Raw genomic sequence first — 18,376 nt, 5'->3', positions numbered from 1 at the left:
AGTGTGGCTAAAGTATCCATCTCATAGTGCTTGGCACAAAATCCCCAACAGGAATTCCCTTCCACCCCTTCTACTTACTTAGACACAACTCTGTCTGATCCTTTCGCAGGGAGCCTATCACTAGAGGTGAAATAGCCAGGATCCTGTGCCTGTTACTGCCCTTCTCAAAGTAGCATTAGGTTTTAGTAGCTCATTATAATTGAAGGGGCATTTTCATGTTCTCCTACATGTGATCTACACATAGAACAGATGTTAAATTTATTGAACATAAAACATAAAAGACGTGAGGTGGACTGAGTTTCCAAGATGGACACAACAATATCTCCCACCTCACATGTCTAGAGTTGGAGTTAACTGTTCCATTCTTTTATATCTGGGCAGGTTATTTTACTGCTTTGACCAATAGAATGTGGTGCAAATGACCCTGTGTTAGTTCCAGGTGTAGCCCTTAAATGGTCTGGCAGCTTCAACTCCTTATCTGTTGGAAGCCATGTGCCATGTTAAGATGTGCAACCAATCTGAGGCGACCTGAGATGTCGTGAGGAATAGGTTACATGAAGAATTTGTGTTGTAGGTGTTCCAACTGCCAGCCCCAGCTGAGTGCTGAGCTAAAAGCTTCAACTGCAAGACATATAGTGAGCCCCTTGGACATCCAGCCCAGTCATGCCTTCAGATGACTACTGTCCCCGCTGACATCTGACTGCAACCACAGGAGAGACCCCACATGAGAAGCACCCAACTAAGCCCAGAATCCGTAAGTGACATAATACTGTTTTGTGTAGTGGTATCCTATGGAGCAATAGATAACCTAAACAAGATGCTTTGGAATAAAGTTCCAATTTTAATGATTCTCTCTATGCAATTCAAGATAAAATATTTACAAATCCTTTTAGAAACAGCTGAAATAAAAGTAAAGAGGCTCTAAATTGTTTTTCTTCACCTCCAAAAAATAACTCAAAGGTTTCTATTGCATATAAATTTACAAAATGTAAATACATGAAGAGCTTATGTCAGCATAAATGTTTTAAACAGTTTAAAGAAAACCAAAATTAACAAGTATTTAAAGCAAATTCTACATACTTACCACTTCTCATCTAGTTCAAATACGAAACACTTAGAAACTGAAAATAATAATCAATTGCTGAAATATGGAGTGAATATAGCAGTAAAAAATGATTATCCTGGGATGTTTGTTCCCCCTGCCTCCCTGCTACCCTTTAAACCTCAACTCAAAAACTTTGGATTTTTCTTAAAAAACTAGATTGGTATTCAAAGGAATATGCATTTTAAAGATCAAATTTTATCATAAGAGTGCACTGTTTCCTTAATTAATTTAGTTCAAATATCCTCAGTTTCTTCATAAATATCTTTTCTTAATAATAAAGTCAAAAGTATGCAGAGCTATATTTCACTTAGAAGCAATCCATTTCAGAACACACATAAAGATTATAATCACAGAGGATTACTTGTTCAATGTCCAGACAGTGTATTATATAAATAGGAAAGCCCTCTCTAGCCTCCTAGGTCTGTGCCACATCTATACCTTGCATAGACACAGTAGTTAAGCAGCTATTTTAATGAGGCATTACTCTGTTTTTCACTATACTTTCCACCTATATCTGTATCACATCAGTCATATCTTCTATATGTCTTCATAAAATATCACCTGGTTAGTTACTCCACGGTAACAAAAGAAAAAGGAAAAAAAGAATATACTAAAGTTTCAAATCGGTGAGATTTTAACTCAGATAATTGTTTTGACAAAGTTATTAACTTTTTAATATAAAATCTGAAACAGAATTGATGAAATAGCATTAGAATAATGAAATAATTTCTTTGATATAACAAACATAAATATATAGGATAGTCTATGTGTAATACTCTGCAACATTGTTTGAGGAGTAATAATGCCCTAAGCCTGGGTTCTTATCCTAAAATCCATACATGGGCCTCGGTGCGTGAATGAAACCTCAATACTCTTTGCAACATTTTGTTCATCAGTGTGTTGTGTGTGTTGCGGGATCACAGCAGGTGTAGGCTCTCTACCTTTAATTAGATTCCTGAGGCTAGGGACATGAAGAACCACAGACTTAGATTCTCCTAGACTTGTATAGTACAACAAAGCAAACATTCCAATATCCCTCCCTTTGTTCTAGTTGAGAAAAATCTTATAAAAATGTCTTAGAGAAAGGAAATTCTCTGTAATAGGTAGTACAGAATTTGTACACAATTTGTTGAGGAATAAATATACTTCCTGGACTCTATATTTTTTACATGTAAATATTCTAAGTTCAATAAATTTATATTTATTTAGCATGGCTAATGAATGGGTGTTCTAGTAAAATTAATTTGTAGCTTAATTAAGAATAACCAAATATATAATATAAAAAATACATAAAATATAATCAACTCTTACTGTTGAACCTATATGGAAAAAAGAAGTATTTAAATAGATTAAATTATTGCTTTTCTTATATATGATACACTTTTGCTACAGAAAATTCATTGTATTGGGTTTTTTACTGCTGCACAACAAACCACCTCAAACATGACGGCTTAAAATAACGGTGTATTATCATCTCCTGATTCTGAGGGTTGACTGAACTCAGCCAGGCATTTCTCACTTGGAGTTGTGCCTGGGGATATGGAATCATCTAAGGGTTTCTTCACTCACTGTCTGGCACCTGGGCTGGGTGGGCTGGAACGGTGAGAGCTGGTGAAACAAACATCTCTCCACTTAGCTAGCTTGAGCTTTCTCACTGCATTTGGGTCTCAGGGTAGTTGGACTTTGTAAGTGGCAGTGGGTTTCCCTCAGAGCAAGTGTTTTAAGACAAGCAAAAGCTGCAAGACTCCTTACGACCTAGTCTTAGGAATTTTACAGTAGCACTTCTGCTGAATTTTACTGATGATAGAGGTCCAGGTCATTTTCAAGGAGAAGAAAACAGAAAAGTGTGACTTCCGGGAGGCATGACTCATTAGGGAGCTATCTTTGCAGACTAGCTACCAAACATACTAATACTTCTATGTGATTCCTGCCAGTGTATTTTCTGTTCATATCTAACTCTGTGGGAATTTTAAGGATATCATATATAGTTTTTTTACCTGTGTTTCTGTTCAACATTGTATCTGAGGAATTTCCTATGGCATTAACATTTATTTTAAAACATTTCCACGGTTTTAATTTAGTATCACATTTTAAAATAGATTATTTATAATAATCATCCTTATAATAACTGACATACTCTGAGTGCTTATTTTTGCCAAACACAGTTCCAAGACCTTTATAACTATTAATGGAATTAATCCTCATAACAACCCCATGAACAGGTCCTGTATGATTCCTCCTATATGATTCCCATTTTGCAACTGAAAAATCTGAGATACAGAGAGGCTAAGGAACTTGCCCAAAGTCACACAGCTACCATGTGGCAGAATCGGAATTTGAATGCAGCCAGTCTGCTTTCAGAGCTTGTGCAATACTGTCCCTCTAGTTACAAGGCATTTGGGGACTCTATGGTAACTACAGGGTCACCACAAATCCTTACTCTTTTTTCTTTCCCATGGTACTTTATGATGTAGTATTACAGTTCAGGGGTTTGAGTTTTAATCAGAATTTTAATAAGTGAGAGCTCAGAATTTGGATAAATTTAGACAAATCAGCTTCTTTTTGAACCTTACACATAAATTTATTTAAAATCTTGCAATGTGAAAAGCCTTTTAAGCATGGCACTGAACTCAAAAGCCATAAAAGAAAACTGAAACACCAAATTAGATTTCTGCAGAGGAAAAAAGTATCCATCAATATGCATTCTAATTTTATCTAGAACTGAAAGGAGCCTTAGAAATCACATCCTTCAACCTTGTCATATTAAAGATGATTAAGTAGCCACCACATATTTTACTCAAAATTACAGTTAGTAACAAACTTGGGTATGGAATACAGTCCTCAAGAATCCTAGTCCACTAAACCTCATCATTTATGTGTCTAAATCTATATGTTTGAGATCTAATTTATTTGGTGACCATTATCTGTTAAAGAAAAATAACTTGCGTTCCGAAGCAGAAATCAAATGCTTTAAATGGTATGCCTGTTTAGCTATATAATTATTGGATAATAATTATAAAATTCAATTCTGCTTTTCCTCAGGATTTCTGTAGAAGTTCTTTGTAGTCGCTGAACTGATATTGTCTCTGCTATTATCTGAAAACTCAGATCTTCCACTGAGATGGGAAAACAAACTCCAAATAAACGTCTCAGGTTAAGGCATAAATATTATCTCCCTTCCTGGAACACACTGCCCTCCCTCTGCCGCCTGGTGAACCTTGGAGGCTTGTCACAAGGTTACCTTCTATGAGGAGCCCTCCCCAATACTCACTCTGCACATCAATGATGGCATTCATCATGTTACACTATAATCAACACTTGTAATAACCATATTTATGTATTTTTCTTTCTTCTTAGACTCCGAGATCTTTTAAGAAAAGAACCATCTTAAAATTCATGCTTATACTCTTAATATCAGGCAAATACCAGAGGATTCCTAACTACAGAAGTAAGCGTGTGTGGGAAAAAGCTACCAGGCAAGACTTACCAGGTGACCATAAAGACCAGAGGTTGGCAAACCACAGCCCACAAGCTAAGAAAGGTGCTTACATCTTAAAATGGTAATATAAGTATCAACATAATAGCCTTGATTTTGGCTTTGGTGCCCAAAGCCTTTAATATTTACTATCCAGCCCTTTAAGAAAAGGTTTGCTGAGTCCTGATATGTAGTATTTAATAACTACAGGACAGTAACATAATAAAAATATAATTAGTTATATATAACACACTATTATTAGAAAGTACCAAAAGAATAATAAAATCATCAATTTAAGAGACTTTGTTTAAAGGCTATGCAGTCTCTGAGCAGAGTGAATATTAAAAAATCATTTGTGATCAAACTAATGAAAGACAACATAAATACCTTTATGTATCTTTTAATCACAGTGGATCCCCACCATGATGTAACTACCCCTCAATTATTTTCTGGCCTGGGTTCTCTATTAGTATATTCTGAGCCAGATGATGGCTCTCTTTACTCTGCCGTCTCTTTAAAACCTATCTATATGTGCCTTTGCTATTGCTTTTATGATTTTAGCACACTTTATTTTTAGTCTCTGAATAAGATGTTCTCAGGCTCACTTGGTCTGCTTATTAAAAGAGGAATTGCAGGGGCCACAGAAAGACACTACAAGTCTAGGGCTGAAAGCTACCACTGGTAATATTTTCCCTCATGAATGTCAAAGGAAGTTGAAAGATCCAAAAAATGCACATGATGACATGATGACATCATCAGAAAGAACTAAAGAGCTTGTAGCTTGAGATGAATGAATAAAGGCACTATTGCCTAAGTACAGTCTTACAAATTAACTGTGCAAGAAATAGGAATGTTTTCCTTGGTACAGAAAAATAAAGATGCCTCCAGGTAAAACCCGGGACCGGTTTTAGGGGCTAGCTTCAAAGAGATACACTGAAGGTTTCATTTCAAACGGTTTTAAAATGTATTTGTGAAGCACAAAACCATTTTGGGAGGGTTTTGTTTTCAACAGAAGTCAGTCCACTGACGTTATCCTTACTTGAAATCTTCTACCTCCTTCAGAAGAGAGAAGCTGGAAAAAATTAGGAGAACTAAAATGGGATGCCTCGGGGCAAAGCAGACTCAGAAATGTGGCAATGCTTATTCCTTTGAAAAAAGTCACAGTTGACTTCTCTAGCTCTGAGGCACAAAGAGATAACAGCAACAAAGAAATCATAAGCTAGACATTAGGGGTCATTAACTATCAACGTCTTAAGGAAATCTGCCCCACACTGAGGACTGAAGTGCTCAATTATTTAACAAACAGAAGACCTGGAATAGAACTTTCACTGTTTCTTCTAACCTGGTTTTTCTTCTGTAGTAGGCAGCCTAACAGAATGCCAAGACAGCATTTCAGTATGTATACATTATGCTAAATTCAGCTCCCAAATCAATGTAAGTAACGAAAATAATCTGTGATGGGAACCCAGTACTCATTCCACGATGATCAGTAATGAGGCTCAGAGTAAAGAAAGCCTGGGGGCAGCTCTTCATAGCCTCTGTAAGGAGTGGGCAGAGACTCAGGTAGAAACACAGTGGGAACCTGCGCATGAGGGGTTCATAGTTGAGTAATGGCTGGGTTCCCAGAATATTCTACTCTAAGCAGGACTTTTAACCATCTCAGTTCCTCTTTTTCCTTCTCTGGTATTATTTTTGCCTCTTTCACACTGCCTCCTTCCAATCTAATGAATGCAACAAGTTTATGTATTTTGGTTATTTTTTAGAGTTAACATATAATCATAATAAAATAACAATCATATATACTTTTCAAACATAAAGATGAAAGACTTTTTAAACCAAAAATTAAGTAACTCTTTACCCAGTTAACATGAAAAAAATATAAAAAATAAGGTTATAAACTTAGTCTTTACCTATATAATATGTATATATGTATCTACCATCTATCTAATTAAATATTTTAAAGGATTTTTTTTTTGCTTTCTCTCTTTAGAATACATTAAGTCCACAATAAAAAAGAAAACATTTACTTCTATAGCTATAGACTTTATTGATCTCAAAAGGAAATGTAGGTACAGAAATATTTTTTCCCCACGATTTCTTAAGATACATGATCAATCTTTCAGAATAAAGTGGAAGAAATCTGCTGTAGGCAGGGAATAGGCATAGTTATTAATGCAGAGATATCAGCTCCCAGAGGATCTGAATAAAACAATATTGTAATAATGAAACTGTTTTCTAATAAAATATTACATTCTTTCTTTTGACCTAGGAAAAAGTTTGTTAAGAAAGCATATGACATAAGTGATCAGACTATTTATTTTTAAAAGGAAAGATGTCCTTTTAAAAATAAAAGGATATTTAATTAAAAGGAAATTTAAATGAGACAAATATTTTGCACACAATTATTTGGCAAATGTTAGCAATAAACACTAAATACCCTATGTGTATTCACTGAAGAAAAATGTGAGTAAAGAGAAAACTGCACTAGACTTTGACCAATTAACATTTTATCTAAAAACTATGGCAAAGAAAATGTTTTGCCCTCCAGATAAAAAATCAGTTTAAAACATCAAAAGGAACTTAATCTAAATGTCTCATGCCAGCAAATTAAATGATTATGGAGCAGGGTAGCAGGGATGGCAGAAAGAAATTCCTAATTTGCAGGTGACTTCATTAAGAAACAGCTGTTGCTGTTGATGTAAGGAGAGTTGCTATTCCATTTCTACTGAAAAGCTTCAGAGGACAAAGTTCTGTACCAGAGTAGACACACAGATAAAGTATATTACAGGATATGGTCTCCAGTGTTCCTGGGTGGTATGGACCCAAATCAGACAGTCTTGAGTCAAGTCTTAGTTGTGCAATCTCCTTGGGTAAGTGCTTTAGTCATTCAGAGACTGTTGGCTTATCTATAAAACGATCACAGTCATAACACTCACCCCATTAGGTAATTATATGAATTATATGCAATGGTATATGTGAAACATTTAGCACAATGCTTTACACATAGTAAACATTTTGTGTGAGAGCTATTTTTACTTTACCAAGTTCCTCTGGCTTACGTACAGGCAGTCGATTAACCACGCAATGCTATGGGACACACTGCATCACAGAATTGCCCTGCATGGGTCCAAAATTCAAGATTTCCCTTATCAAAATGCTACTCACCTTCAAAACATATTTTGAAACATACGCTATGAAAAAACCCTAGAAGTCCTACTGAGCGGGAGGCAGGGTGGTTCTACTTTTTGTTACTTCCAGGACAAAACACTGGGCCAGATGGCCCAATGGTCTATTAGATCATTCTCAGAGGACTGAGCGGAGAAACTTGGGGTAGCTACTAAAACCGTGGGGACCACAAAACCTAATCTCCTCATTGTGCAGATATGAAAATGAGGCCTAGAGACGCAGACTTGCCTATCATCATGACGTAATGAGGAAAATAGCAGGATAGAATGAAAATCTTGGTCTCTTTGATTTTTTCATTACACAATCCTTACTGTCATATCTACTAATCTTATTGTTTCACCCCTTTATTAAGACATTTTACAGCCTTGTTGTAAAGATTTAAATACAATTAGTGAAAAATTTAAAATGTACACTTTTAATACAAAATCAGAATAAAGCCAGAAACTACACAAACAGCTGGTTTATTCTTAAAGAAATATGTAAAATATCTGAACAGCCTTCCCCCGCCCCAATTTATTCCACACATTTAAGGAATTTCCTTTGAGAGGACTAGTACACATTTTGTGCAAGATCAGATGCTCTGTATATCTGTGTAGAGACTGTGGGGCTCCACAGGGAGAAGCTCCTGACTCAGTAAGTATCAACCTACCAGATAACACGGAAATTATCTTTCTAAGGTTAAAAGTTATTTTAAAGTTATCTTGTAATTACTTAAGTAATATATGTGAACACTTGCAAATTTCCAAATATATGTTCTAAATTTTGAAACATTAAAAAAAAAAAAAGTCTGAAGTCTTTTCTAAATAGTACTCTCAATTTCTGGTCCCTAAACCCTAGTGGGTATCATTGTTGTCATTTCAGTGTCACACCAAGCTTGTCCAACCTGGCTTATTTTGTTGTTGTTGTTCTATTTTGTTTTGTTTTAGGCTTTTAGCAGCCTGAAGACATGGTTTTTAGTTTCTGTCTGTAATGATAAGCAGAAAAGAGGGATGAGGAAGGGGTTCTACTGGCCTAATCAGAAAGAGAAACTAAGAACCCACGACTGCATTCTTTCCTTGGACACTTCTGCACTGTATACTTTGCAGATAAATTTCTAGGGACTTGCATACACACATATGTGGTTCACATTTTGGTGTGTATCTTTCCAATAAGGTGTTACGGACTTACACACATATATGTGTATTTTCTAGTACACATTTTGTGGAATTTGCTTTCTTCACCCAACAGAATGACTTCAAAATCTAGCCATGTACTTAAATCTAGCCATGTAATTATAACAAATAATTACTGAGCACCTACTACATACTATTCATTGTTTGACTTGTTGAAAACATGGACAAAGTTTTTTCTCTCATACAGCTTACATTCTAGAAACACTTCATTCTTTTTAACCACAACATTGCAATCTAGCATATGAATACAACAGTCCTTTGGTGATTTTTTTCATTATAAATTCTGGAGTAAACAACATTGTATATGAGTCCATGTACCCATGTGAGTACTTCTTTAGGGCTTATAAATGTGAAATGGCTGGCTCACTGCATATCTGCATTTCTAATCTTAATATTCACACTGAGTTTGCTTTCAGAATTGTTGGGGACAATAGTTTTTAACATTATTAGCAGCATATATGTGTGTACACTTACCCCACACTCTCATCAGGTCATACTGTCAGATTCTTAATTTTTGCTAATACACTAAGTGAAAGTGGACATCTCAGCATTGTTTTACCTTGCATTTCCCTGATTACTAATTAGGTAGGGCATCTTTTTGAATCTTTCTTAGTCATTATCTCTCATCCGTTTTACATTTCCACATTCAAGGCTGAGAATGAAGTAATTACCAAAAAGCAATTTGTTGTATTCAACTGAGTAAACTGAGGGCTATTTATGAAGAATTACTTTACTATAAAAATTCAACAAACACACTCTGAGAGCACTTGGCAAACTTGGTAGTATTAACTCCTGAAGTATTTCGTACCCCACCAAAAGCCTCAGGCTCACAGCAGTGCATCACCTCCTCTCCCTTACCCAAGTGTTTCACTGCAGGACCAAATTCCAAATTATACAGCCCGAAGTGAGCTGGGTCAGAGGCCACTGTCTTCATGAGTTTTTCTCAGCAGGTCTATGGAGAGCTGGGAATAGGTATATTTGATGATCACCGTGTGTGTGTCAGGACATCTGTGGTCTAAAACTACTGGTGTTCTCTAAAAGGTAAATTATGATAATGATTATAGATATCAAGTGGCAAAAAATATTTCTGACAACATCGAGTACTGGTGGGGATATTAAGAATATAAAGTATCTGGAACTCACACCGTGCAAGTACTTTGAAAAATTATTTGGCAGTTCCTACTAAAACTGAACTCACAGATACATTCTATAATGTGGCAATTCTAATTCTAGGTGTAGATCTAAGAGTAACACGTAAATAGGCATGAAAATCACATGTAAATGATGTTCATGAGGCATTACTTGTAACAGTCCCCAATTAAATTAACCCATGTCTACCAAGGGTAGGATGAATAAATAAAATGTGGTGTACCTATATTAATATAATGGCATATTGTACAGCAATGAAAACTAATGAATTACTGTGACATTCAGCACAGGGACACATTACAGGAGCATAATGTTGAGGAAGGGACACTAGACGCAGGAAAATATATACTGCATAATTACGTATATAAAATAAAAAATGAGACAAAATTTATCTGTGGTGTTAAGTGTCTCTCCAGGAAAGGGACATTGGCTAGAAAGGAGCATGAAAAGAGCTTCTGGGGGACTGCAGGGCTCTGTTAGCTAAAAATATGTTCACATTTAATAACAATGTATAGTAAAGTAATAAGAAAGAACTGACATAATAGTTTCATGACCATGAAAATGAATCCAAGAAATAGAATAAAAACAAGTGTTAAATCAGAAACTCACATTAAATGAGAATTTAATACAACACTGTATTTAGTATAGAAAAGCAACCAGTTGGTAATTTGGTTTGTTCAAATTTGCATGAAGTGACATTTCACATTAACTTCACTATTTCCTGTATCCTACCATAAAAAGTTTTTTTTAATATCATAATCTGTGGGAAAAAATTGTGTATTAAATTAAATTAAATTAAAATTAAATTTAAAAAGCACTTGTATTAAGAAGTGAAAAACCATGTTTAGAGAAGAAAAAGTTTCTTATGAGACAGCTCCTCCTTCCCTTTTTGCATTACTGTATTACCCCTAGTAATATTTGTTGCCTTTGTACTTGCCTCACTCCTTAAGACTTTCTAGTTAAGGAAATGTGAGATAATAAAGAACTATCATTTTTTCTGATTCCTTCCGTAGAGCTTCTGAATTTACTTGCTCAAGTTAACAAAAATAATAAAAATAGTTGTCATTGTCTTAATATTTTAATGTTTATCTGCAATGCATTTATGAAATCATACACTGCAGTTCCTCCTTTCCTAGACTATAATCTCGGAACGCCATTCTTAACCTAACAAACATCATGTGACTGGATTTTCATATGACTCTGTAAATATCACTCAATCTGAACTTAAAGTGTCACTGAACTTTGTAGGCATCAAATTAATAGATTTGCATCTGTAAAAGAAAATAGCCTTTGTTTTCCTTTGTTTTTAGATTTAAAGACATCAATCTATTGCCAATAATAATTTTCTAAGGTTCAAACTCTTAAAGGTGGAATCAAGAACATATGGGATCGTTGTTTCCTCATTTCCCCTAAAAACAAGTACGGTGAACAAAACTCAGTGAATTTTATTTTTTAGTGATGAGTCTAAGAACTCACAGCTTTAGATTTAAGTGTGCCAAAACTGAGAAGGAACCTTGTTCTGCTAGTGATCTATATATTCCAACCACGCTAAGCATAAGAAAAAAGGTACTACAGAAATGTTTTCTCGAAAATAATAGCCAAGTGTGTGCAAGCAAGGCCCAGAGCTAAGGTAGCAGGGGAGCCTGCATCACATGGAGGATTCCTACACTGTCTAGACTGGTGCTCTAGCAGGTATGGGCCACAGGTGGCTACTTAAAGTTAAATTAAGTAAAATTTAAGTCAGTTCCTGCAACTCCCTGCCACATTCCAAGTGCTCAATAGCCACATGTGGTTAGTGGCTACCACACTGGACAGCCTGGATATAGACTATTTCATCCCTCCAGGAAGTTCTATTGGTCAGCACTCCTCCAGGTGTAAATTAACTTTAGTCCACGGTTCCTAAAATTATCAGCTGTAGGTGCATAAATCTACAAGTGTGGCATTTGGATCCAAATAATAAGCAAACATGATTTGGTCCAGAAATAGAGCATTTAAAAAAGTACAGGTAATAATTATAATCATGAAACCGTGCCAAGGCTTCAGTGCAGGCTAGAAGGGGAAATACTCTGCCCAGAATCAAGTGGCTTAGGCTGTACACCTGTGTTTCTTTCAGCTTCATGTCCTTGCCCATGACCTCACCTGTCAGAAGTGGCCATGTATTACCTTCCCAACTTCATGGGTGCGTCAAACAAGCCTAAATAATAGTAAGCACATGTTGTTTGCGCTATTATCTTTATATTAACCAATACTTTTAATATCATCAGTAAACCTGACTCTGGCAAATGCTCACCTCACTGAAGTTCTCAGAACTGAAAAGCATTACTGAGGCAGTCCCATAAATCACTGGTCCCATTAAAGAAATTTGATTGGTCAATTTTTCTTCACCAATGGATTACAGAACACTACTCTATATACCGGAGTGATTCTAAATTCAATTTCTATAACAAACTATGTTAAAATACATACTTTATACAGTGCTATATGCCCAGAATGAATAAACAATACTGTTCACTGAAATAAAGGTGGTGGGAATGACTTCCAATTATACAGTTAGTTATAATGGCTACAGTCAAAAAGGCAAGAGTATCATAGAGGTAACTAATTGTAGTTACCTATATTAAATTTTTTATCTGCTTATGTGTTGTCCCTCCAAGATTTTACATGTGGTGACTCATTCTGAAGGATCCTCTCATCTTACCTTCTTATTCTGTACACATCTAGTTGCAGTACCTCCTGGGCAAGTTGGTGCTTCATTCCTACTGGGCAAGTTGGTGCTGTGGGGTGCTACCATAGTACCTTACTGCTTTTTTCCATTCCCCTTGAGAACAAAGAAACTAAACAACCTTTCAGACTTTGGTTAGAAAAAAGCACTGGTAAGTTGTAAAGGCAGCTGTATTTCTGAGTGGATGGGAGAAGATGAAGGGAGCATATGTGGATTTCCTCATAAGAAAAAGTAAACACGATCTGCCACAGGATTTATGCCAAGAAGGTGAAGAACTGTTACATGATATCCTTCAGCTTCTTTAGTTGGAAACCTAAAACTGCTCCAAGCTAGTGGGAGAAGAGATGAAGTACAATCCATAAGGACATTAAACATCACCCAGAGAGGGAAGCTGGTGAATGACTTCACGAATAGACTTTTAAAACTAAGGGACTTACACACCAGAGCTCGACAATATCCTTCTGGATAAAATAATCATTACTTATAATAGTGTCTTACCTTCATTTAGCTACATTTTTAAAAATAAATTTTTAATTTCAGTATAGTTTTACACGGACAGAAAAATTACAAAGATAGCCCAGAGTTCCCATACACCTCACACTCAGTTTCCCTTTTAATATCTTTCAATATTACGGTACATTTGTGACAACTGGTGAAGCAATACCGATACATTATTACTAACTAAAGTCCTCATTTCATTTAGATTTCCTTTATATTAGGTACATTTGTCACAACTGGTGAAGCAATACCGATACATTATTACTAACTAAAGTCCTCACCTCACTTCATTTAGATTTCCTTAATTTTTACGTAATGTCCCTTTTCTATGCTAGGATCCCATCCAGGATACCATATTTGTTTACTGGTTACGTCTCCTTAGGTTACTCTTGACTGTGACATAGTTTCAGACCTCCCCTGTTTTTGGTAACTTTGACAGTTTTATGGAGTACTAGTTAGATATTTCGTAGAATGTCCTTCAATTGGGATTTGTCTGACTTTTTCTTCATTAGACTAGGTTATGTGTTGTTGGGTGGAAGACCATGGAGATAAAGTGCCATTCTCATGTTATATTAAGGGTATATCCTATTTATACAAGGGTCACTGTTGATGTTGACCTGGAGGATTTGGCCGGGACAGTATTTGTCAGGCTGCCCCACTGCAAAGTTACTCTTTCCCCCCTCTTTCCATACTGTACTCTTTGTAAGAAGTACAATGCACAGGCTACCCGTAAGGAGTAAAAATTCATGCTCTGCCTTCTTGAAGGTAAAATGTGTGCATAAATTATTTGGGAATCTTTTGAGTGGTAGATTAGTCTCTTCTCCCCATTTATTTACTTGTTAATCACTTATTTATAGCAGACTCATTGATGGTTATTTTTATACTCTGGGTTATAATCCCATACTACTTTATTTATTTTGTTCTCAAATTGTTCCAGCATTAGCCATTGGAAGCTCTATCCTTTAATTCCTGTGTCCCTTTTACATATCCCCATCATTATAATTTTTTAAAAGCATTTATTTACTTTCTGGCACTACAAGATGCTCTAGGTCATCTTGCATAATTCCTGCCCCAGGCCTAAAGTCAGAGATTTCTCCAAGGAGCCCTGGCTTCTAATACTAGAGAATGGTGTTAGAAACCAAGATCTGAGTGCTAGGTGACTGCTTTGTTTTTTAAAGATGCTTTTGTACATACATATTTCTCTTTCCACAACCTTCATAACAGATAGGTAAACTAAGGTTTAGAGTAGTTAAAGGATTTGCTCAGTACCAAGGCTAATAATAGCAGTGTTGGAATAAAACTTAGTCTTCTCATGATAGTTCCCTGTCCTTTGATTATCTAATGTCTTCTGGATTAAGGACAGAGCAGCAAAGACCAGATTAACAACCTATAAGAAAAAGAAAAAGGCACTTCCAGAAGATAGTCCTTTCAGGAGGGAAAATTTAATAGGAGTAACTGACAAACTCTCTTGTTTATCTAGAAGAAACAACTGGAGATTCTGTCTTTCATGGAAAGATATTTTTATATATTACGGCTATTGACTGAGGGTGATTTAGCTCCCCTCACTCCCAGGGACATTTGGCAATGTCTGGAGAGATTTCTGGTGGATGGAGGCTGCTGCTACAGAACAGCTCCTCCAACAAAGAATTACCCAGTTCAAGATGACAATAGTGCTAAGGTAGCTAAAGGAGTAAATACTAGAAGATTCTTAATCTAATTTACACTGTTCACATTCTCACTGAATTACTTTTCTATTGGTGGCTATGAGGGATCACCATGGAAGACTCTGTCTCATTCTGTAATCTCATGAGTTAGCCTATCAGAAGAAAAAGTCCCCACTTTGGTTAAGAAACATGGCTCTCAAATCAGATAAGAGACTCCTGTGGTACTTTTACAAAATACATATATTGTTTACAGACAGGATATTCCCCTGTTGCCCAGGCTGGAGTGCAATAGCGTGATCGTAACTCATAGGTAACTTTGAACTCCTGGGCTCAAGCAATCCTGCCTCAGCCTCCCAAGTAGGTAGGACTGCAGGTGCACACCACCAGATCTGGCTAATTTTTAATTTTTTTTTCTAGGGATGAGGTCTCATTATGTTGTCCTGGCTGGTCTCGAACTCATGGCCTCAAGTGATCCTTCTGCCTCAGCCTCCCAAACTGCTGGGATTATAAGCATGAGTTACTATACCCAGCCACCTGTAGTTCTTATGTATGGGACAAATAGAAGGAGGCATGCTCTTTAAACAAGCTGCTTGAGTCAAGCAGGGCATGAGCACAGTTACATATAATGGTCCTGAAAAGGAAAGGCCTATCTCCATATAAGCCATCATTTACTGGCCACATTGACTGCTTCCTGTTTCAGGAACAAGTTGTGTGGAACAGTTAGGTGGCTCTGAATGAATGCGTGAACTTTACCAAGTAGATGGCTGTTACCCAGAAACTGTCATTCACTACTTAGGGATCTCAATTTGGAGAGGAAGTGAGTGACTGAATCCCTGTTTGTTGATGTGGTGACCACCCAGCACTTTGACAGGAGAAAGAACCCTTTTATTTACCAGGATCTCTCTTGGAAGATTTAGAAAAAACTTGCTCACTCTTGGCACTAACAAGCTGATGAAGGACATTTTTCTGAGCAAAGCTAGGTGCCCTGGGGCCATCAATTGCCACTGCCCTCTATGACAAAATTCAGAGAGCTTTGGTGGCAGCACTATCTGGGGTGAAGCTATTTGTGGAGCTCCTAATGAAGTAGATATGTGCATATAAAGTAGTCAATGCACTGCCATATCTGGTACATGTAAACTGCTTCTCAATGGTAGCAAAAATAAAGAAGAAATGTTTACCTAGTGCTTTCAATCCATCAGTCTTTGTGCTAAGTTCTTTATACATTATCTTACTGAATCTGCATAACATCCTATGAGATAAATACCATTATCAGGTTTATTTTCATATGTGGAAGTTAAAAGTAATTGTGTCAATTGGCCAATGCTAAACAATCAAAAAGTAGAGCTGGTATTTGAATCTGTATCAGACTAACTCTGACACTTGGGTGCCTTCATTACTGTGTTATACTATCTTCTACCTGTACTGCAGCAACTAAAATTATTATTATTAACCACTGTACCTGGCTGTTTCTTTTTAAAACTTGGGTAGCAGAGGTAGAAGGTGGTGAAGGTCAAGAATGTTGAGTTATTCTTTCCAGTATCTTCCAATGATTCAATTCTGTTTAGCATTTTAAATCAGACAAGATGATAATCAGAGACCTAGCAGAGAATCAAGGACTTTTTGTGGATTTTGTAAAAAGTTCAGTTGTAAGTCTCAGTTGGCCCCCAATAAAGGGAATGGTGTCTCCAAACTATGGGTGGTATGTGGTTCAGGACAAAGCTGACATCAACATCATTAAACAGGCAAAGCAGATCTGTGGCCAGATGCCCATGAAGACTTATGCCTCTTCAGACCCTAGGTAGACAGCAGAGGACAGTAGAGGTGAGGAGGGCAGCTGGCCCACTACAAATGGAGAAAGGAGGTGGGGGTGGACAGGAGATCCTGCTTCCCATGACCCTCTGGCTCTGAGGCTATGGCTCTGATGGACACACACAGCTGTAGAAGAGTGAGGAGCCCCTGGACACTAGTTCTGCCAGAAATGAAAGGAAAAAGAGCTGGTCAGATGCAACTAGGTAGAACTCTGGAGAAAACATGGCTATTCCATTTGAGGATATCTGCAATACCAGAGTAGAAGAGGGGTGGAAAAGGAAGTATCTCCTTTCCCTGTCTAATGAAGAACGGTGCCTGGCTCATGGTAAGCACTATGTGAGTGTTAAAAACAGCATACACAAGGCCACACAAGTAGAAGAGGAAAAGGTGGAGAGAGTGAGCCAGCACTCCCAACACTGCAGAGTTAAGAAGCAGCAAACACGACCCAGAAAAAGTCAGCAATGCTGGTGAAATGCTCATAAAATGTCATAGCAGACAGAAGGAAACACTATTTTGTTTGGTGTAATGAAGCTGCTACTCACGTTCCCCTGACCTCAACTTTCTATGTACTATGTATAATTTGACAAAATAACATCCAAATAGTTTGAGTATTTTTCTAATTGATATAATTTCTTTGTGCTATTAAAAACCAAATGGAAAAGAGAAAACTTTTTTTTTTCCTAGATCAAACTAATCACTAATAATGGGTTAATTTATAGTTTGGGGAAAAATTTAGAAAAGATTTAAATGCTATTATGTAAACTGGCTTAAATTTTGATTAACCGAACTCTTTCTCATTGCATATATTTTGTTGTTGTTAGAGCGACACTAAAATCCAAAAACACTTAAGGATTTAAATGTACTTTTAGGAAATAACAAATGTGGTATGGAAAATATAAATAATCTATTAGTTAAAAAATGGAATTCCTGAAAGTCATTGCTGGGTGATTTGAGGTTGAAGCCATCAAGGAAGTTAGATGCTTATGGAGTATATGATTAATAAGGAAAGGATGACTGTCCTTTTGAAATACAATCTCATTCTTGTAGATAGCATGATGTCAGGAAGTAACAGAATGTCAGGGATAACAGAATGCCAAGTTTAGCCCCTTAACATCCCGACAATACCAACCAATAAGTGTTACAGTAGGTACTCAAACAAACACTAGACAGATAGGTGAAGAATGAATGAATAACTGACCAAAATGTTCATTTTATCAAATATGGTTACAGGCAGGAATCTCTCTCCATCTTCACCTTCCCCCTTCCAACTTGTGGCTTAAAATAGCTTTTTGGTCTCTTCTAAAGTTAATGCTAGAAAATAGCATCTCTTTGGCCTTCAGTCCCCACCCACAATCTCACTATCTGTTCTGTGCACATCAAATTTGCTTAATTGCTACTAGTTGCTATTGTTGATCTAAATCTGCCTATACACTTCAATCTTAATCAGTGAATATATTTAGCTAATTAACAAGGGAATCTACCATATTCTAAAGATGCACCTTTTCCAACCAAAAATTTAAAAGCTATTCTGACAGCCAGCCATCTTTCTAACCCCTGATTATGTACATTTGAAGGAGGGAGCAGAGAAATGATACG

General features: G+C 36.5%; 1 protein-coding gene across 1 annotated transcript in view; it reads right to left on the bottom strand.

Moving 5' to 3' along the window:
• LOC105555412 (5'-nucleotidase domain-containing protein 1) overlaps positions 1–18,376 on the bottom strand; it is a 48,157-nt gene that overhangs the window by 29,417 nt on the left and 364 nt on the right. Inside the window, exon 2 of the mRNA XM_012002355.1 lies at positions 2,411–2,415. Coding sequence (XP_011857745.1) covers positions 2,411–2,415 — 5 coding nt within the window. The remainder of the gene's footprint in view (positions 1–2,410; positions 2,416–18,376) is intronic.

The sequence above is a fragment of the Mandrillus leucophaeus genome, unplaced genomic scaffold (assembly GCF_000951045.1).
Source record: "Mandrillus leucophaeus isolate KB7577 unplaced genomic scaffold, Mleu.le_1.0 Scaffold683, whole genome shotgun sequence".
NCBI lineage: Eukaryota > Metazoa > Chordata > Mammalia > Primates > Cercopithecidae > Mandrillus > Mandrillus leucophaeus.
This window is presented reverse-complemented; position numbering and strand designations above follow the sequence as displayed.